This window comes from Poecilia mexicana, unplaced genomic scaffold (assembly GCF_051168715.1).
Source record: "Poecilia mexicana isolate PSO_F unplaced genomic scaffold, ASM5116871v1 scaffold_21, whole genome shotgun sequence".
In the NCBI taxonomy this organism is placed as follows: Eukaryota; Metazoa; Chordata; class Actinopteri; order Cyprinodontiformes; family Poeciliidae; genus Poecilia; species Poecilia mexicana.
Window position 1 is genome coordinate 17,374,254 of NW_028263390.1, and position 22,657 is coordinate 17,396,910.

The window sequence follows — 22,657 nt, forward strand, 5'->3', positions numbered from 1 at the left end:
GTTTTAAAAACAAAACTCAAAATGCTTTTAAAATGTACCATATTGCTTAAGGTTATGCATACCCTAGAAGGAGTTAAAATTAAAGTAAATTCAAATCTGTCTGCTATACACATCACATCATCTGAAGGCACTGTACATGTATATATATATATTTTTTTAAATCAGTTTCATTCTACTGAAGCTCTTTAATTGGTAATTTTTTTTTTATCTAAGGAAAATGTCTAATGTTTAGACTTAAAAGAATAATCTTTTCTGTGTTGAAGTGGATTTGACAAAATTAAATCAAGACCGATTCAAAAAGGTTCACACGGCAAACTGGGGCTTGCAAAACAAGACCATTTACTTTAGGCCAAGCAGTTTCATTCAGTTTATTCCAATTCATTTTAAATCCCACTACTTCTGCACAGAAACTAAAAACAAAAAGGACAATAAAGGATACTTAAATGGCAAGAAACACTGAGTGCGTATGCCTCCCGTCGGCTGAGAGCTCCCTTACCGCTGCGATGTGCAGCAGGACGGCTCCACTCTTTCGTTCGTCGTTTGTGAAAAGGTCATCGGGGAACTCGTGTATTGCTGAGAAGAGAGGAAATGTCACGGTCACAACACATCAGCAGCATGACTGAGGTATTCATGTACCCAGCCCACCCCAACAGGACCTGGTGACTTCATGACGGCTATCCGTCTGGGAGGCAGAGGCCTGGGGGCGTTTAGTTTTTAGTTTGCACTCAGATTGTTGGAGGAAGGGGGAGAAGAAGAAAAAAGACCCTCAGAGGATCTGCCAAAAATCTCAAGTTAAGCTGCAGCATGTCTCACATCTTAATCAATACAAAACAGCCAGATGTTCTGACTGAGAAAAATCTTGAGTGTGAAATCAGAATTAAAGCAACCAGGCAGAAGGAACACGCCAAGGTTCATCAGGTGCTCCAGCTTCAGTCCAGAGTGATCACAGCTCAGATCTCCAGAGTCACAATTATATTGCCTCTGGCTGGAGACGGAGGCAGGTCATTTCCCTGATGAGAGCAACATCTGTGACTGATCTGATTCTGCTCAACTAGAACTGATGGATCAAAAGAGAGGGAGAGGAAAAAAAACTCCAATAACTTTAAAATGCTGCTGGATTATTGCAAAAATTTAACAGCTTGAAATTGAACATAAGCATCTAAAAAAAAAAAAAAACAAGGTACCCCGAGAAACAGGACTGAGAAAACTGCCTCAGGGAGTGAGGAGAATCTTATGTAAACCTCAGAGCTGGAGTGTGTGACAGCAACTTGCCCGAGGTCTAAAGAGCTTTTTTTTTTTTTTTTTTTTTTTTTGAAAGGACAGTGTTATGATCGGGACAGAGACTGACGAATCCATTTCAAAGTATTTTACAAGTGGCAACCATTTACCGACTGGTGGTTTGGGTTTTTTTTTGTACTGGAACAGATTCAGGTGACGTGCCAACTAATCTGAAAAGCCAATATTCCTATGCAGAACCTGGACCTTGCAGCCATGTTCGATTTATTTTAGATTAACCTGAAATAAAAACAAAGATATTAAGTGTTGTGGACTGAAGTTTCCAAGTAAAGCAGACGAGCTGCCAGCGAGAACCATATGTCTACATCAGATTCAGACTTGGTGGCTTTCACCCAGTGAGCTCCATATGGTATCAAATCTCAGAATGAAATCGTTTGCGCTTTCAGCAGGTTGTAAATTAACAGCCAGCGTGCATGCCAGCAATAGTTAATGCTTCAAAACCCGTTTCCTTCTAACTACATTTTGTCAACTTTAATGCTTACTTGAGCAGGCCAACAAAATACAAGTAAAAAGGATACATAGTTTTACTTTTTTTTTAATACAAGTGGAAATCCAGAATGATATCTGCCAAATCCAGCGCAAACAATTGCCTATAAAAGTCAGCTAATGCGCAAGTAAGCCCATCATCTTAAATTTAAACTCCAAAGGCCCCTGTTCTGTGAGCCTCTGGGCTTTGTTGGAGCATTAGTGAAACATTCTGGGAGATAAAACATCAAGTATAAAGCAGGATCCACCCCGTCTGCATCATGTCCAGCATGAAGGTGGCAGCGTCATGCAGGGATGCTTTTCTCCAAAAAAAAAAGTGGAACTAGATCAAAAATGAAAACTCAGAGGCTCCAGAAGGACTGATGGAGGTTCACCTTCCAGCAGGATGACGACCCTGAACCTACAGCCAGAGCAGCGATGGAACACTTTAGAAATTATATTTGATCTAATCTAAAAGAGGATAGACAAACAAAATCTCTAACACTTTGATACAACTAGTGATTCTACAACATTTGCAATTAAGTCTGAAAATAAAATGCTGTTTGAGTTTTATTCTTGGGGGGGGGAAGGGAATTCCTTTTGTTTCCACTTAAATTACTCTGTGCAATTATGAGTAGATGTGTTGCATTAAATCCTGAAAAAAATGTATTCAAAATCCCTTGAATTCTACTACAAATCACTTTGACTGGTGTAACGGGAACGACATTCCTACTCAAGTCATCTGGCCATAGAGTCAAATGCGCATGACTCAAAAATGTTTGAGAAAAGATACATAAATGAATTAAACTGAAAAACACCACATTTGGGGCCCCGATATATGGCGCTGTAAAGGGGAGCCTCTGCATCCATTTCTGCATCAGTGAAGTACCGTGACATGAAACAGGATTTACCGCTTTCCAATGCTGCACTGACAGACCCATGTAGCAACAAACATCCACTTCATCACAAAATTAAAATCATGGCAGAAATGTGCACCAATTCCCATCTCAAACACCAATTTTAAATTAATGTGCACTTACAGGTGCCGACACTAAAAGTCCAAGAAAAAGATCTCAGTACAAACATGTACCGTTATTTTAATTTGTAATGAAGTACCAGGGCACCAACATAGATCTTACAACAGTATTGATTGTGCCTGGCAGCTTTACATCTTTTCATATCCGACAGGTTTATTTACTGAAGTGTCAGATGGCTGCCTGCAAAATCAATTACAGGATTTATAAGCAGCAAATATGCATTTTAGATTAAAACGGCATGCAAAAAAAAAAAAAAAAAAAAAAAAAACAAGAGTTGATTTATCCTCTCTACATGTTCATTTGGGATTCCAGCGTGCCTATAGGTTAGCCAGCTGAAAGCTTTACCCAATCCCGGCTTGCCGCTGTAATCACTGAATGACGGCAGAAAGGTGAACCTAAAAATAAAATTTAAAAAAAGGGTGTAAGCGCCAAGACCGCACAGCGATGGCAGGCAGGCGGGAGGTCAGCGCTCAGCCTCGTAAACATTCAATCAGACAGCGTCTGTGGGGTTCGCCACCGTCTGCTGCCAGCAGAGGTCAAACCAGACATGAACATTGCTTTCACAGCCAATTCCCTCACAAGGACAGGACATGGTGTGCACACAATCCGAGGCAAATCAAAACATTTGACACCAAGAAATTAACGGGAAGCGTCCCCGTTAGGATTATTAACGTGCAACAAACCAGTCAAGTTTTAATCAGCTGTAAAAAGAATTTTAACATCAAGTTTTTAATACCGTTTGATTTATATTTCAAGTCCCACACAACATAAAATTTTAATAGACTGCATAAGAGTAACCTTTTTTTTAAGAATACAGCTGATTAAGGTCAAAGACTTGATTACAACTTGCAGCTTTTAGGATGTCCACATTTACTACACTGATGAATTTGTTAAATATACCATCTTCATTCTGTGCCACAAAGCATTAATGGTAATAATACATTAATGCTTTGTGATTAAAAACTGCAAGTCCTTCAGATTTGTTTCGACAGGTGGGCAATAAATGTTTCAAAGTTGTTAAAATCACCTATTCATTTATAAATCCATAATGCATACCATCAGTTTTAAGATTTCTTAAATGGCGTCATGAGAGGAATTTATTGCTCCAGCTGGTGTAATGCAATAGAAACCCTTAATCTAATTTGTGAGAGGAAAGCACACCTCAGGGAAAACCGTATCAATTAGGATATCTTTAAGAGGATAAAACGTGTTGTTGATTCCAACTGCAGTTTGATGTACAGTAGAGGGATCAGACTAAAATAAATTGAGCCGTTCTTTTACCACAAGCCAGATCTTTGCAATGGGAGACTTCTTTTAAAGAAATGTTTCCGTTTCCTCCTTTGGAGCAGTCATAGCCTCGAAACATTTTATGTCTGCTGCAAAAAGGCTCAGTAGACATGGATAACGGGCAAAAAGGTTAAGCAAATTAATCTGGTCAACACCAAAAACGTCACAGTTTAAAATGCAGCCACATTAATTGAATGATGTTAAACGCTTTAATTTTAAGATCACCTCTTCCAAAGAAACCCCACTGAAAGAGCCATTTGCTTCATACAAGAGCAGCTGATGACTTTAAATATAGTAAGCTGGAATGATTAAATATGACCAAGACAGATGTAAATACGATGATTAGTTTAAGAGTTATGAATGAAGTGGTCGGGTAGTAAATGGTCAATTTTGAGATAAATCAGTTTGGTTTTTTTCAGCTGCATTTTGTTTTTAACGCTACTTCATAAGGCAAAGTAAACATTTTCTCACAATCCTTGCCTTATGTACAAAAATCCCCATAACCAATCTCAATATGAGACATTAGTGGCAGAACATGCCGGACATTTTTTTTTTTTTTTTACTTTTCGGCAGTTGTTTCATAATCTGGCCAAATCACAAACATCATGGCTCAGTTACATGATGGCCTTCAGCATCTGGTACCTCCTGCTGCACCAGAGGGAGAGCAAAAAAAAAAAAAAACCCTGGCAGGAATGTGCATGAATGCGTGCAAGTGTTCCCTCCCCACTTCTGGTGGTCTGTGAACAAAACCTCATGATTCAAGCGAGGTTATGAAGTGGACCTTTTTGCCCGCATGGCTCCATCAAACTAAGTGATGAGGCTAAACGGATCTTCCCGGGAGAGCGAGACGAGCACAAGTCTCAAATATTATACAACCAAATAAAAAAAATAAATAAAAAAAAAAAAGTGACATGAGCAAAATGTTATTCGGCAGAATGCCCAGTGTTGCCCTCTGCCAAAGCCTGCTCTGACCCACAGACCAGCCAGGTCATTAACTAAATACAACCGACTATCCACTACAGCAGTCAAGAGACTCTTGAGAGGGAGCGCTTCCTCTGGGTCATTATTAGCCCATTAGATAATTAGCTTGCTCCAGAAGGCATCAATGAGCAGCGTAATGTAGATGCACTGATCAGCCATTCTTGCAAACACGCAATCATGATTCAACTTCTGGAAATCCATCAAGAATGTCAAACTTAGTCTGCCATCAAAACATCCAAGTAAAACAAATGCATGTAGGGCCTCATGAGCACCTTAACCTGTGTGTTTACATTAGAATTGCTTTGAGTTTTACTTTTGATTTCAGAGTTCATTCACCTCGATGCATTTTGAAATTCGTTCATTTTACAGCCAATAATGCAAAAATTGTGTTTGTCAAAAGACTGAAGTTACTCAAGGAAAGATGAGCTTACTGAAAACATGCCCATGAACTGCACAGTAAACACACTGCATACTTTGAGACTCCTTTTTCTGTTAATTACATTGCAGTGTGACATGGACTTCTGATTGTGCCATGATGTTCAGGAAGTCCATGTTGCTTCAATAGCAACATTAAGCTCTTCCAGATTTGTCAGGCAGGTCCAGTGCTGCACCGTTTACTGGAATACTACATTGCTTCTCTGGAGTTTAGCTCACTGTTCTTGATTGGCTATTAACTAGCCAATACAGAATGGAGAGACTGTAGTCATTACTCTGGTATTGGTACTTTAAACTAGATGGACAGGTGCCAAGTTTGGATAGGAGGAATGAAGCTCATCAGCAGAGAGAAACATGAAGCATTTTAAGAATTCTTTATAAACGTTTATGACGTCGAACTTGATAAACTTCTATCTGTAATCCTTCATCAGGACAGAGACTTGAAAGATCTCCATGTACCAAATCTGACCTTCATCGAGTTGCTCAGTCCAATTTCTTGAGATGCACCATTAAAGTTCAACAGTTTGACAAAGTCACATGGGACGTCATGTTACAGTCGTTCCTGGACCAAAGGACTCCATGTTGAATAAGACTGCTGCGAGACATGCATTCAGCTTTAGAAGTACACTTTTCCCCTCAGGGTGAGCTGCAGCGCCAACGCCAGCACGTTCATTAGCACCTTGCTAAAAGTGGAACGGGACACAGTGCGTCGAAGGGTGTATAAATGCATAAGGAGGTCAGGCATGCTCAGAGTTCTGCACAGAAAAGTTTTCTGCAGGTGTTTGTTCCTGCTCCCTCCCACTCCTCCTCTGCTGCATCATTGCTTCTTGTTTGCCAGCCAACAATGGAAAAAGTCAGGTCAGACTGCATTATGCACGGCAGCATAATCCCACCCTGCATAATTCCCTTTTAAAATGCTTTCTGGTGTGTTCCCTAGAGTTGAGAAATGCACATTTGAACATGGACAAGCCTTCACCTTCCAACAGCTAAACAAACTTGCTGCTGGTTTCCACCTTTAGTTCAACTGAGGGAATTTTTTTTTTGTTTGTTTTTTTATTGTCTCATTGCACACAGACATTAGCTGCAGCATTTTCAAGCCATGTCTACTTTTTCATGTCACAATCAGTTCCTCCTCCATCTGATGAAATATGCATCGCCAGCCTACATGTACAGCCGACAAAACAATCCAAGATGCTTTTGCTTTGTTTGCCTTTACATTGTACCTTAACCAGGGCAATTATGCTACTGGTGTGGGAGTTTTATCTGGTTTTAACAGAGTTTATTGAATGCAAATCATTCCTCCAGCACATTAGCAGCTGTGGTTCCATCCTCCCTTCCTAATCTTGTGTGCTTTGCAGCAACATCTACACAGGAAGGGGATGCATGCGAGAAAGTAATCCAATAGTCCCAAGTAAGCCACAAGTCATTTCCCAGCGAGCATGCATCATGTTGCCCACACCGCCTGGAAGAACCCATAAAACATTCGGATCCCAAAATAAAAACATTGTTCCAGATATCCTGCTAGTTGCCTTCCTTGGGTAACAGATGAAAGTGTGTTTGTTCCATTCGTCATGGGATTGCTACAGGCAAGCATCTGATGAGGCGGCGTGACTCAAGATCTGCATGCAACGGTTTTAAACCCAGTTTTTCTAGCAACCTTAATCTATAGACCACCGAGTCAATCTCCTCATCCACTTTACTACAGTAAAATTTGATGTTAGTAAACTTGCTACAGGGGAAGAAACCAGAACTGAACAGGATTTGTTCAGAGCAACACGATAGCTAAAATCAAAATTGTCTTTATATTGACTGTTAGGATTTTCCACACTAATTTTGCTCATTTATATTCCAGTGAATAATAAATGCTCATCTCAGGCATCTACACATTTTTTTTTACACAATCACAGGAAAGCATTTTTGAAAACATGCATCTCTACTTTTTAACACCAGATTGTAGAGTTAGAAACCATCTGGAATGAGCTCAGGAGAGCAGCACAGATTATGTTTAACATGTAGCCCCAATAGGGAATAATCATGATTTCACATTTTAGCATGTTAGACAACTTTAGCTGTGTTGCATTATTTTATCGGTAAAGTATTGGGAAGGCTTTTTTTTATTATTTAAATGGCATTAAAGTGTCCATTATTTAAGATTTTCCCTTTAGTGGCCTTAAATCAAGCAATGAAGGACTATAAAGCAGACGCAGACAGAAAGGAGGATCCTCTCAAGGGCAGGTGGAGGGATTTAAGCCTGGTCGTCCGGCAGCGACATGGACACTCAACGTTCATACTTAAACACCCCGATCTGCCCACTTCATTCAACCCCAAGCAATAAAATGTGTTTTTAGCAGAGAAGACCTCCAGGAAGTCCAACATTATGGCTGTAATTTTAAAACTTCACATAAATCTTACACGGATTTAAAAAGGACATCAAGTATTGATCGTTTCCTCATAGGAAGTTAGCCAGGCTTCTCTGGTTTACAACCATCCCAACCTCTGGCTTGGAGAAACTTACAACGTAATCATTTCAATCAGACAGGTCTGTGGAAGCGTGCACTTATAAAGCAAGAGCCCAAAAAGCAGTTAGTATAGCACTTTGTTTTCCAGGAGTGATTACTCAGTGACCTATATAAAGAGGCACTTACGATAAATGGCTGCCTTAGCAGCCCGAGTCTTAGGAATAGCAAGAAAAAACATTAGCACACCAGGAACCCCGGAAAAGGCTCCCCTGCTGATCAGAAATAACTATGAGGAAGTGGCTGAAACCCAAGACAGCTCTGGGAAATCTATGCAAGTCTTCAAACCAATGACTAATTATGCTGAATTTAAGATGCGCAACACATCTGGGACAAAAAATGTTCAAAGAAAACATACATTACTCCAGCCTTGGTTGGAATAGATTGATTATTTACGAGGATGAAACTAGAGATTCACTACAAAACTGGCCAATTTGAAAGAAAGGGTTCGGTGTCGAGCCAACCAATTTTGCATTTTTCCCCTCTGTCGCTAATAAACCACTCTATATCAGCATAGAGCTCAAGTAGAAAGACTAATACTCAAAATTCTACAATATCACTACATATAGCTGTAATAAGGTGCAGCAGTATTCAGTAAAGCACTTATATACGTATAGTCAAAAACATGGGAACTCTTGAGGCTTGTCATTTCATATTTTTGCACAGCTCATCTTATACCACAGAATGTCAATTTGTATCAAGCTTGGGATAATTCAATCTGGCAAATAAAGACGAACTAGAGCAGACTTCACCAAAACGGCAAAGTCGCGTTCAAAGTAGAACAATGCGTTTTTTTTGTTGTCGTTTTTTGCCGCTTTTAACCACTCCTGGAATATGCTCCTTTTTGAAATGTTGACAACCTTTTGGAAAACTCAAATTCAAGATAACAGTTTTAGTAATGGCATGCTGGGCGCCAAGATGGTGTAGTTCAAGATGTTGACTCCAACCCCTTTCATCTTGGTTTTAAGCAAACCCTTTTTACAGTAGCTGTTCTCAGCATGACCTCACTTCTGCTCCCAAGAGAGGGTAGGGGGAAAAAAAACATAAAAAAAAAAAACTATGGGAAGGATTTCTTTTTTTTTTTAAGTTGCTACAATGCCAGAAGTGAAGCTGTTAAAAGGTTGATACTGGAGGTTGGAAAACTACCTAAACACAGCATCTTCAATCCTCAACTGCAACGATGCCAGTGAACCATAAACATCATCATCGTATCATTTTATACTCAAGTAAAAATTGTGAACTTCAATTTGTGCATAGACTGTTATAAACAAGCAGCCAAGTCTTTAAAACATCTGCATGCATTACCAACAGGCCCCCACTTCCATTATGGTGGACAGCTTTAGAAATTATCTTCATCCAGTCAGCTTCTGTTGTGGCCATTACCACAAGGCAATAAAAGCACATATTTTCTAGTGGATGAATATCGATTGCCTGTAGATTTATTCATTGACTGCATTTTCCCAAAAGTGATAGTTGCATCAACAGTTCAGGACAAACACAAGAACAGGCTGATGGAAATGCATGTCTTGCTTTCACGCAACTGCACAAATGAGAGCAGTGGTTGCGCTTTCATTTTACTGCAACTTTAACAGGATTATTCACGAGACAGGAATAAAAGTCATATGACCAGCTTTAAACCAACAAGGCAGGCCGTCGGTGGGATGAGAGGAGAAATTTGAGGAATGTCACGGCCCAGCCGGTGCCCCAATTGCTAAGGAGTCGGGAAAGTTGAAGTGTGGAAAACTTCAGAGTCTTGTGATTAAAGTTTTCAGACCGTGTGGCCTTAAAGGGAAAAACAAAAAAACATTTACATATTTATATTGTTTAACGGTGGAAAAGAAATGCCATTTTTGCTCCGTCACACATCGACAGCAGGAAACATTTCTATAATCCCTTCAACATCCTGCCTCCTATGAACAGTAATGAAATAATAACCTGGTAAACTTCACCAAGTGAGTAAATGAAACATTTGAAATTGCTTCCGAATTATCCATGACCCAGAGCGTTCTGCCGCAGGCTCATCAGCGTCGCAGGTCGACACAAGTACCTGTTGAGATGCATCGTGCAGAATAATCATCCTGTGGATTTTAATTCATCTGTAATAAAACAGGTCTCGCATTAGACTAAAGGTTATTTCACAGTCGTCTCCAAATCCTCTTCAGCCTGCGAGTTGTGCTACAGGATGGGTGTTATTTATAGAAATCTTTATAAAATAAGTAGTTAGCTGGGACTTAACTTCTAGGCCTGGCAGCTTTGCCATTCTCTTTCTACTGAGTCACGCAGGGGTCACGGAGCACATGTGACTCAGGGTTTGAGGAAAACACAAGTTTGCCAGACTGAGCCGATCCAAGTGACCAAGAAAATCCATGAACTCATTGGTTAAAATGAAAATAAGGAGAAAATTCTAGCCATGTTCGAGTCCCAATTAGGAAACGTATGTTTAAGCAGTTCTTGTGCTACGCAAGGTCAGCAGGCAGTGAAGCGCACGAGTTGCCAAAATATCCACATTTACAGAAAGGTCAGAAGAGCTGCACTCCGAGTCAAAGTAAATACAATTTCAGAGCGTTTGTCCGCACATTCATTTGCGTTCTTGTTTTCATCTCATTCATGAAAAGTTAACAAATGTCCAACAGCAATTCAGAGATTCAGTGATTTCGCAACTCTAGTTGCAGTCATGCAAAATGGACATGAGGATCAAAAGTGCTTATTAGTTGATTTCTCTTGCCCATTTTAGTAGCATTTACACCCAATTACGGGTCAGCTTTGAAACCTCATTTCCATTTGAAAATGTCAACTTTGTCGGCACAAAATTATGAGTCACTGGAAGTATGAAATATAAAATGGAAACAGCACATCAGAATTATCTAGACTATCCGACTTCTACCCACATGGAGAAAAAGATGAAATACGGCCATTTAAGAGAAAGAAAAATATCCTTGTTTAGATTAGAATAGGGATTATAGGGGTGTGATAATGTTATACGTCCATCCTCATCTGTGCTTACAACATATGATTATGGTTTCAGAGCAGCCTAGCTTGAAGCAACATGGGATCTCCATAAACCAGTCAACAGGGCCAGCATAATGCAATCACTTTCTCCATCAAGCTTGATCCGTTTCCACCTATGGCTGAAATGTAGCCAAATGAAGTTCATGTATTTGAGACGGAAGAATAATTTCTAGGGTAAATACGGTGGTTCCACCTTTGTATTCTTGAACAGATATACCTCAGATTGCAACCAAGGACAAAAAAAAAAAACACATTCAGAAGTTTAAAACTTTAAGAACGTACCTGGCTCTGAACAGTTCTTTGGCTCTGTGTCATTTTCAGATCTGGAAGCCATTAGTCTTCTACCCCAGTGTTCAAGGTCTGGATGTCCCTCCACAATCATCCCATGCCCTGAAAAAAGAAAAAAACGGAACCGATTAGCCAACAGTAGCAGATACACATTCAATTCTTGCAGCATGTCATGCATTTAAAAGTTAACTGTAGAACCTGTAGTTTTAAAGAAACCTTAAGTCAATTCTGCAAACAAAAAAAACAGCTGATGTTTTACAGCACATTTCATGCGCAGGAATCCATGATCATCCAACCAAGGTTTACTTTCACTTAATCCTTTAAAAGTTCTCATTTATGTAGATGTGGAGTTTTTATCCAGCACCGACACGACGTCAAAATACAGCTGTGCCATTATGTTTTAGGGGTGGAGGCTTTTTTTTTTTTTTTTAATAAAACTGCTTTTAAGCCTCTAATGAGGACAAGAGGGGGAGAAAAAAAAAATCTCAAACCTATTATGTAAAGTCGTTCAAATGCACCGAGCATCACTTTAAAGTTGCAATTTTCATAAAACGCTGTGATGCAAAGCCAATGCTGGACTGTGGCACAGGATGATGAAACAGTGATGCTGTGTGCACATTTGTACTGCTCACAAGGGAATATAGACAACTAATAAGGCAGTGTTTAATTCATCCAGAGCTTAGCCAATCAATCTTCCTGCTTCTGTCTAGCTTCAACTCATGGATTATTAAACAAAAACTATCCAATGCACATAATGCATGTAGATATTTCCAGCTCCAGGCTAAACTGCATAAATTCCATTTTTAAAAAACAAGATTACACATTACAGAACTTGGACCCATCTACAAATTTTATTGCTCAACATTTCTTTGCCTGCAATCAATGCCATTCCCCCAGCCCCCGCCCCAATATCTCCTGGTTTGTCTCAAAGATAATCCAATGGTATAACCATCTGAATTCAACAAAAAATATCTTTCCACAAATTAAGTTTCCTGATGGTTGAAAGGCATCCACACATATGTACAACTGCACACAAGTTTTGAGAAAAGTTCCACTTAAATAATGATCAACATACTAAAATGCCATTTTGTCATGCAAGAAGTCAGAATAGCCAAGATGGCCACAAAATGGTGTACCGACAAAAAGGAAATCAATCACAAGTCAACCTACAGAGGATATGTCACCCCATTAGATTTTCTGTATCGATTTTAATACACAACTCGTGTATGACTGCAGTACTAAACTTTCTGAAAAATAAAAAATAATAAAATGGACAGGTTACAAAATTGATTAGACTTTTGACAAGACTGGTAGTTTTTATAAGTACTTGATATCCAAGTTTCACAATACATTTGAATCTGTATTCTTTGACTCATTGGTTAAAACACACCATAAATCAATTATTATGCAGGGGGTTGCTGTTTAATAATTTGACTCCCAAATCAAATTCTGCTTGAGGTATAACCCAGTCTCAAAAAGTGTTTAAAAAAAAAGTTCAGTATTATAGAATTAAATCCTCATTTCCAGGCATCAGACAAGAACAGCAGTGCTAAACTTGCCACAAATAGTTTTTTCTAGACTCAAAGACCAATCCAAAAGTATTTCAGAAGCCACTAAATCAAATTACATTTGATGAGACGCTACCGCTTCCCACAATTTGTTGCTTTCCAAGACCAAACCCTCCAGCTATCAGTTTAACCCATTTTACCAGTCAAGTCATTTGGCTGGTCTGACATCTCTGGCCTCCCCCCTCGATCAGATGTTCCATTGAAAGCCATCCAATTTCATATCTTATCACTAGACCAGTTTATAATAATGTGGCCTGTGTGCGATATTAGAAAACTGGATTAGATATACAAGGTCATTTTAAATTTAGTAAAACAGTTCATCAAATTGCAGTTTTCCATACCAGTTACTTGTGAAACCACATGCTCACAACTATGACATTTCCACTTAAAGAGTCAACACAGGGTGACAGTTTGAGCTGTCCAGTTTACCACCAAGTTGCATTCATTTAAGGATGCAATTCTGTCAGCACCTCTGGGCAGACAGAGAGGGTGTCGGCGCTATAATACGAGCTACAGCCAGTTGTGTGACACTGCTGCCTTGTGCAACATCAGATCTCCTACAGACAGTGTTTTTATTTATTTATATTCACAGAATCATGATCATGCACACTTTAAACCAGGAAATTGTAATTGTGGTGCCTTTATACCCAAAAACTGAAAAACCAAATAATGTAAAGCCTTTGAGAGGGGAGTTGGGAGGATAAGAGTAATACAGGATTCAATATGGCCTATACAGACAAAACCCACTACTTAAAATGTAATAAGACCAAGGGGAAATTTACCCAACATGAACATCTTTACCATGGGATCCCCCACCCCACAGCGGGAGTGACAGCATGTTGAGCCCCACCCCTGCTCCACAACGATGCAACCCAGAGGCAGCACAGCACATCCTATCCATCTGGGCCAGTCGGCAAATCATTTGCCACCAGTAGTGTTAGATCACCTTTAGCTTACATAGTGGATGTCCGTTCTTGGTGGCAGGAAATGGGAAACTATTCCCCCCTCCCCTTTTAAGAGAGAAGTGTGGGAGCTGTTTTTACTCATGAGTGTGCAGCAACAAGTAGAGGAGGGGCAGCACTGCTCAACTGCGTCTCATATGGTAAGAAAACAAAATCCCCCTCTCATAACTGCCATCTCAGTACATTTACATTACTATTAAAAAAATGGCAAAATGAGAACTGGTTTTTAAAACATTGGTACAATTGGTCCATGGTAAACACTTTAGCTTCATTGTCCATCCCAAATCCTCTCTAAAGGTTGGAAGTCCAATAGGTCAGCGTCAAAAGGCCGCTCATGCTCAGCTTTGGGTGGTCCCGAGTCAGAAAATCAAATGAAAACATAGGTCCTCAACAATGGCTTCTAGAACAAACCATCAGGGATTCATTCCATTATAATCCATAATATAATTTCAGAATAATCTTTTAAGCCTCTTGTTTCTAGTGTAATTAACAAAACACTTGTAATCCCTTAAGGGTCTGAAATCAGGTACGCCAAGTGTTTGAATGCCTTTAGCCCAGAACTGCTGAGCAGTAGGGGCTAAAGGACCAGCAGAAAGCACATCAGGCTCTCATCTAGTGTCTTAACCAGCAAGTTCTATTTTTAAGGCATTGCAGTTGCATCTTTGAGCTATAAACAAAATCCATGGTCCCCCCCCCCCCCTCCCCAAGGCTCAAGTCCACATCCTCCTCTTAATTTATACATGCCACCCCTGAAATCTCAAGTTTTCACAGTTATGTGAATGATCCACAACTTTAAACAGGCATGTCTCCCGATGAGACGGGACCATCAGATGCCCTTTCTAACCAGATCCAAGATATGGGTAAAAACATTTTCTACACTGCAACCAAAACAAAGAAGTCAGTCTTAAGCATTGTGAAACCGTCAAGAGATGTTAAGAACCTTTGTGCTATTTTGATACAAATCTAAAAAATTTTTTGTCAAGGATATTTACAACCGATTAACAGTGTCTTGCTTAGAGCACCAACAATACAACCACTGCACCGAACCCAGGACATTTATTCTTCGCTGCCTCTGGACTCCATTATTACGAATCCCTCTAGGAGACATGGTGGAAAATGTTCCTTTGATATACGCTTACTGCAATATTTGCTGGTCTATTTTGTATACAGTCACAAATGTCAATTTGAAATTTCAAATAAAGAGCCTGTTATTGCAAAAATTGATTTATTCGCTGCACGTTTGTAAGGTCGAGATGGAACTGCACGTTAAAAACAGCCCTTTAAATCATTCAGACCAGCACAAAAGAGAACCAATCAAAACTGTCAGATGATTTTATTACCCCGTGATAATTACTCAGAAATAGTCCAATGCAAAAAAAAAAAAAAAATCCCCATGTCCCCTAGAGGACTCCGTACGTTATTGAAATACTCTCCACAAATCTCACGTTTGACAAGGACCAGAACAAAAATTCACATCACTCAAGATTTCATTTCTGTGCTTGTAATTTTACATTTTCAGTGGTTCTTAAAGTGACTTTTGTTTTAACCGTGGGTTAGTAGCCCTCAAATGTACATGCCCCTTTTAATACACCAAGATTTTTCTAATCTACAAAGGAAATTAAATAAAGCTAGGTGAGCAAATATTTTAATATGACCTGTCCAATTTAACTAAAAACTAATTTTGGGAAATTCAATAAATAAAAATCCACAATATTTCCACATTATTTAACTCATGACAACCCCCTTTTTGATTCAGGTCAGCACCCCATAACACGTCTATGCTGGTTTTTCCAGCAAGATTTAGTTTTAAACTCTTGCTTTGTCATTTCATAACTTAAAATGTTGAACTCATTCTTTGCTGATTTAGATACATGCCATGACTCACTGCAACACAGTGGGAAAAAATAATAATAAAAATTGTCTTCAGCAGTCTGGCAGAGACAAGGATTAAGCCAAAACTGGCTGGAACTGTTCACACAATTTAATTCACTTTATGTAGTACCTCATCATGATTCTGCCAACACCATGCACCACAATAGAAGTTGCGTTCTTTTGGAGAGTCTTGTTCTTGTGGCAAATCTGGTATTTAAGCCAATAATTTAGGGAGATTTGATCCATCTTTCAATACCTTTTAGGCCAGATTTACAAAGAATGCAGTAGGTTGATTGAGGTCACAAACCATTAGGTAAACACTCCCCTCAGTGTTAAATTACTGACAAATGCACAATAAGATCATTTCTGTAAGATCTAGTTCTAGGCAATAGAGGTTATAATCCAAAGGACAATGTTGGACTTTATTGAAAAGGTGGTTTTGCAAACCTTTTCTTTATGCAACAAATGCATAAACTAAAGGGTTTATGCAAAGGATATTCTCACTTGCAACTAGGTTGTTGCATTTTTTTATTCTTAAGGTTTCACTTAAATGCAGGATATAAATCACAATTAAAAAAGCTCAGAAAATCAAATGTTTTGAATAGCAAACACCTATGATCAGAGTGACATGAAGTCCATTTAGCATGTGCTGGTCTTCAGATGAGATATTTTCATGCCAAAAAGTAGGACAAAAGATTATGGAAAAGCATATTTTAGATATAGTCCATGACTGAGTGACCCGGGAGCATTTGGGAGAATTAGAAGTTCCTACGGTTCATCATATCTGAAAAGTTTCCCTAAAATAAGACGGCTACAGCTAGATATTCTCATCGAAACCGCAAGTACGATAAACATACAAATAAATCGACTGCAGTCAAAATTCCTGCCACAAATCCAGGAGACCATACGATCAGTTTCCCGGGGGATGGCTATTGTGTAGTTAACCTTAAATCCCAGTTGCATCTCATTCTTCACCAGCAAAAATGTCAAGGTTGACCATCAGATTACATAACCGCGTGAGGGCTGAGTGGGATGCTCTGCACGAGCCTGCCGCGAGAGTTCCTGTACACGAGAGGGCATGTTTGGGTTGCGCTCGCGCACACACACGAGACATGATCACCACCACCGTCGGAATCTCTCTCCTCAATGTGCTCGCCAATGAAGAAAAAAAAAAATCCTAAGAAATCGCAAACCCCTTCTCTACGTCCCTCCCTCCTTCCTCCCCATCCTAGTGATCGTCGGTGGCCTCTGCGTAAAAATCAGCATGCGGAAGCAAAAGGAGCATGATCATCTTCGTGAACCAGTGTGTGCAAAATGTGCGTGCGTCTGTGTGAAGCCCCGGGCCAGACGCGATGATGCCAGCAGTAACCATGATCTTGACGCTCCACAGATGACGCGCCTGGAAACGGTACATTCTGATACGCATTAACGAAAAAGGCAAGACAAAAATGATAACAATAAAATGAGGTCGACAAGCAAATTAATATTTTAAGTAAAAAATAAATAAATAAATCTTCACGTGGATGAGGAGCATGCTGTAATTACAAACGTGCCCGTCAGTTTAAAAACGTGCCGCCGCGCACACTGCGGCACACAGAATGTACTTTCATTAAAAAGCTGGGAGCTGACAGCATGTGCAGCTTCAGAAACTCTAAACAGTTATTTGAATGAAACCTCATTTAGATGAACTGCATGCACAGGTTGGACAGAGTGTTCCTAAAGGGAAAGAAACGAATCTTTTTCATCATTTGCCCTTGAAATTAAAGCAAAAATTATAATTTTTTTATGGATACGGCCAAGCATGATCACTCTGCAGATGTCTGATGCTCCCCTTTCGCCCCCGGTGCATCCCCCTCTTGTCACCCACACACACTCACCTGTCTTAGTTAACAGTGCCGACATGCTCCATGCCACGAAGAGGACACTGCAGATGAAGCAGACCTGAACGAACAGCATCTCCCTCCTCTTGCGAACTTTGAAGATCTTCGCGATTATCGTCTTTTTGGACGGGCACACGGTTTCGGAGTCGTCCCGCTCCATGCTCCGCAGCTCGCTCGGCCGGGGGCCACTTTTTTCTGGCGCGTCCTTGAGAGCCGAAGGGAAAGCTGCCGCCCGGCTTGTCTCTTCACACGGAGTACAGCCGGGATGTGGTCCTCATTTCAAGTCGTCCAAGTGCGCAGACCTAAGAGTAGTGAAGCGAATAGTTTTTTTTTTTTTCCCTTTCCTTCCCCCGCAGCTTCCGAAGAGCCTTTTAGGCTGGACAGGGCAATGACAGCGCGGTCAAATTTGATCAGCGTGGGTCCAAAATTTATTCAGCGATGCTCCTCAATTCGGCTCGAGTCTGCCAGACTGGACGGGATGTCATTTTGTAGCACGCATCCTGTCCCGAAGGAGGCGGGGGGCGGGGGGGGGGGGGGAATAAAGTCCTTGTCCGCTGAAGAGTTAACGTTCAACATAAGATGCGCCAGTGTTCAGTCACAAACCTGGAAAAACGCTCAGCTGCGCCGCATCACAAATCCTCCGCACCTGCGCCTGTTAAGTGAAACCAATCTGCGCTCATCAGGGATAATTGTTCAAATCGGGCAGCAGTCGTGCCGTGCGCCTCCACCCCTCCCCGCGTATGAACTCCCTCTCCGCGCTGAACAACCGGGCGGGCTATGAGAGCCGACCGAGCAGAGCACGCCTTAAGTACAAGCGAACTTTGCGACTGCTGAGGACAAGCGCCTGTTAGGATTCCCAGATACTGGAGAGCCAGCTCAGGAATAGTTGGAAATTCTTAACAATAACAGCATTATTTTTCATGTAATTTAAAAAAAAAAATAAAGTATTACAGAAGATGGCGTACCAGCTGTCTTCTTAATTTTGGAATCCATCACCGAAAGGTTTTATTTAACTGCTGAGCGACTCAACTGCTAGACTTCTTTTCAAAAACTTTAAACTATCTCTAATGTTATTACAATTTATTTCCTGGAGGAGCCAGATTTTAGTCTTTCAAATTGAAAGCATCAAGTTTTTTTTTAGAATTTGTACTTCATTTATTCATTCATTTCTTGTTTACTTGCCATAGGTAAGCAGTATATATTTTCAGTATTACTTTTATAGATTAAGCAAATAAGCTTCAGATCCCCTTAATGAGATAAGCTGGATAAAATCCCTCCAACCTGATTTGATTGCTGGTCGCCTGTGCTTCTATTCACAGTGAAAAAAACGTAATCGAGAAGGAAACCTCATTAAAAGGATCAGGATTCTCATGGGGACTTAATTGGGGTTTCAATTTTGTGTTATTTATTTCTTCCCTCGTTATCAAATCTGGAGGTGACTCAAAAAACGTCCAGGGCTTAAAACCCCCCTGCTGGCCAAGAGGCCCCAAGAGAAACTATATTCTCAAAGGGTATGCTGACAAGTGGATATGAAGGAAAACCTTCATATCTTAAAGGTTATGGGTCTGAAATAAATATGTTTCTTCTTTATTTAATCATTAAAATATTTCTCTGGACTTATTCTCTCATTTATGGTACAACGTCAGTATAGATCGGTAATTTATGATCAATCTTTCCCCCCTCTGTTATCCTTAAGTACAGGAAAACCTTACAGGTATTTGAAACCTCGCTCCATTCATTTCTATATGAATTAATTGTTTTAAAACAATATTTCATGAATGCTTTGGTATTTGAAATGTTGAGAAATAGCACAAAGATTGCAAAGATAGATGCATAGAAGAAACACTAGCAGCAGTAGGGCTTTAAAAGCTTTACATATTTGAAATGAATGATTTTAAAGGAGCTCTTTGTGTCTAAATCTAAAACTTTGTTATGAAGAGTCTCTGTCATACATGTGGTTTCTGGTTTTCAGTAAAATATCTCCATGGTGAACTAAGGAAGTAGTCGTATAAATGATCAAAGGTGCTTGATGAGTTTGGTAAAAAAAAAAAAAAAACAAGTTTAAAATGATTTTTAATCTATGGGAAATTCAAACAAAATCAACACTATAGGTTTGATTAGTTTGTGTGGTTCATATTTTAAGCTGAACATGATCAAATGCACTAAACAACTGAAGATAATGATTGTTATTTTTAAACTGCATGAGCACAGAATGCAGAAAGCTGCCGCTGCAGGTGAGCTTAAATGCAGGACGGCCTCCAAATAAATATCTGCTCGTTGTCCTGTACAACCTTAGACTTCGGAGAGTCGTATTATCTGTGTTCAGACTCCACTCTTTGAACTGTCTTTAAAAACTATGTGTGCAGAAAAAAAGTTTTTACAAATTCAGCTCTTCCTTGTCTGCACTGAAAGCACCGCGCTGCTCGCCACTGATCAGCCCAGAAAATGGTGATCTTTCACACCGCCGGAGCTTCGCAGTGCCGCTAATGACAAAATCATCCGTATCTTTTTACAGCTGGATTATGAAACCAAATCCAATATCTTTCTGGGTCCCTGAGCATATCCCCTTTTAATAACTGGCCTGCAAGTCACCTGCAATCCCAATTTTGATATAAAGCTGAATAATTGAGGTTGTAGATCCTCCAGCTCAGAAGCATCAATGCTTCCATTACCCCACAAATCTAAAAGGAGATGTTTTTTTTTTTTTCATGGCCTCAAGGTTTTAACTGCCATGATTTAAAAAAAAGGGCTTATTCTAGTTGCTTTTCAGAAAATTGGTTTATATGGAGAGATCTATTGGAACTGGGTATGCAAAAAATTTATATTTCAATGGAGTCACTGCAAGAAGCTACACACAAGCTGCAGACAGTGAATATGTTAATACTTCCAGTAAGAAAAAGATACATTTAAACTGACTGTTTGATATGAGGTTTTACCACATTCACCACTCTGCAAAGAGGTCCTGAGTCATCCCTTTCTTTTGCTTTCAAGAGTCTTTTAGAGCGATCATCCCAAGAACATGTCGTTCAACAAGAACGACATGTTCTTGTTGACTTTTGCACCTACCCAAGATCGGGTTGCAGATGTGAAAGATCCAGAAAAGGAAAAACCCAGACATCTTTCTGTCCAGCAACTCTCCTCGGATAATTCTGAGGAATGGCAAGGTGTTCCCTTGCCAGATAGGATGCAGTACATCCAGTAAGTTCAGAGTTTCCAGCTGGGCATCCTATCAGAGAGACATGACCAGAAAACCTCCCAGGGGAGATGCCCAAGAGGCATCCTTAAGAACTACGGCACTCATTTTGATGCAGAGAAGCAAGGGCGCTTCAACTCATCTCTACGGCTGAGTTTGGCCACTCTATAGAGGAAAGCATGTTTCAGCCGCTAGATTACAGATGGAAAGGTAAATCAGGCTTTTTGGATCATGTAGCTGCAAAGGCCCAAATCCAACTATCCATCTGTCGCAACCTTTCTATTATAAATACAGAAATCTTAAACTCAAGGGACTCAAAAATAGACGACAGCATTGGAAATAAGTCTGTTTTAGTTGGATCTTAAGCCACTTTGTTTTGTATTAATCTGTTAAAAATATAACAACAAAGCCATTTCATGTGCATAAAATGTTATTTTAGCTGAAATGAGGTACCATAATATTCTGCACAATGTCATTGTGCCCAGGAATTAAAAAAAAAAAAAAAAAACTGGACAAAAATTTAAAAAAATGGGTGAAAAAGCTGCTGAAGCAGATTCAAGTTCAATTTGGCATCAATGCTCCCCCCCTGACTACTGTACTACTGTTTAGTAGTTGGCACTCTCTCAAGTGTGTCACCAATACAGTCAAGCTGAGGACTCTGCAGAGTCCAGTGAGCCAAATGCAAATGGTGAGGGGGAACTGTTATGTGGCGTTAGATGGCAGGAGCTTGAATTACAGGGTTTTAACTAAACAAAGCAATTAGGCTTCTTTTTTTGGAATCTACTGAGTAGTCAACATTCAGAGTAAAGCACTTAAAGACAGGTTTAAGACTGTGCCTAAAAATAACTGGAAACAACTTTCTCATTAATAGTTACGTACATTTAGCTCAGCTGTCCATTATTGCCGTAATTATCAGGCCTCTCCTGGAAAAAGAAGTCCGTTCCCAAAGGGAAGCCTTTAATAACTTCAAGTATAGCAAACTATCTACCATGTGGAAATTATGCTTACTTGCAGTTTTGCTGAGAGCTAGCTGAGAAGTCGGCTTATTTAATTCTTAAAGTAGTGGCAAACACCAAGTCTGAAGTTGCTCGTGGGCAACACAAATAAATAAACTTTACCTACGAGCACTTCGTTTTTAAGCCCGCTAATTAACATGTTAACTTGTTTTCCAAGTTTAATTAAATCTAATAAGGGTCAAAAGACAATTTTCTTTGAGGGGGTGTAAGTTTTCCTCATGCCAAACTGAGCTAACCTGCTGCCTGTAGATTCATTTAGCAAGAACAAGCCTAATGAGGGTAATAATTATCTGCATTATGTAAATTTTAAGATAGTCCTTTAGCAACTGAGCACAGCAACTGTCACGCAACTAAAAACACACAAGTGAGGGGGTTGTGAGGCTTCTTGTGCTTCATGTATGCACAGAGGTCTTCTGCTGCCTCCAGCTTTGCCAGCACAGCATGCAGGGAAACTTCTGCAGTCATCTCTGCTTATATTGGTCCACGCATGGATTGGTCATGCTAACGTCAACTTCACACCACCAACGCTGCTGACCGCTTAAGCAAAAAAAACCAAAAAACAACTAAATTTAAAGGATCAAAACCTTTACAATCTTCTGCGGAAAAGAGTTACATAAGATCAGGACTGTCCTTGTCAGTACAGTCTGAGGCAGCTCTCCAAAATCATTAACCGTCATTTCCAAGAAGCATCCAAGAGGCTGTGTGAGAGGGTGAACATGGAAGGCGTTGCGGGTCATTAGTCAGAGCTTTCCAAATTCGTCGCCAGGGCTCGTCTTTAGCAGACTGGGTCTTCCGTTTGCGCACATATACAACATGTGTGACTCGTGCCAGTGCCAAGAGATTAGTCCCCTC

At 40.0% G+C, this 22,657-nt stretch overlaps 1 protein-coding gene across 3 annotated transcripts in view; it reads right to left on the reverse strand.

Annotated features, from left to right (window-relative positions):
- slc24a4b (solute carrier family 24 member 4b) overlaps positions 1-18,121 on the reverse strand; it is a 30,954-nt gene extending 12,833 nt beyond the window's left edge. For all 3 annotated transcript variants that reach the window (XR_015761793.1, XM_014978202.2, XM_014978189.2), the window contains exons 1-3: positions 17,594-18,121; positions 11,309-11,416; positions 497-573 (exon numbers count right to left, since the gene is read on the reverse strand). Coding sequence is in view for 2 of the 3 variants with exons in the window: in XM_014978202.2 (XP_014833688.1) it covers positions 497-573; positions 11,309-11,416; positions 17,594-17,756 (348 nt within the window). In the remaining variant the exon portion in view is untranslated. The remainder of the gene's footprint in view (positions 1-496; positions 574-11,308; positions 11,417-17,593) is intronic.
- Positions 18,122-22,657: the final 4,536 nt, after the last annotated feature.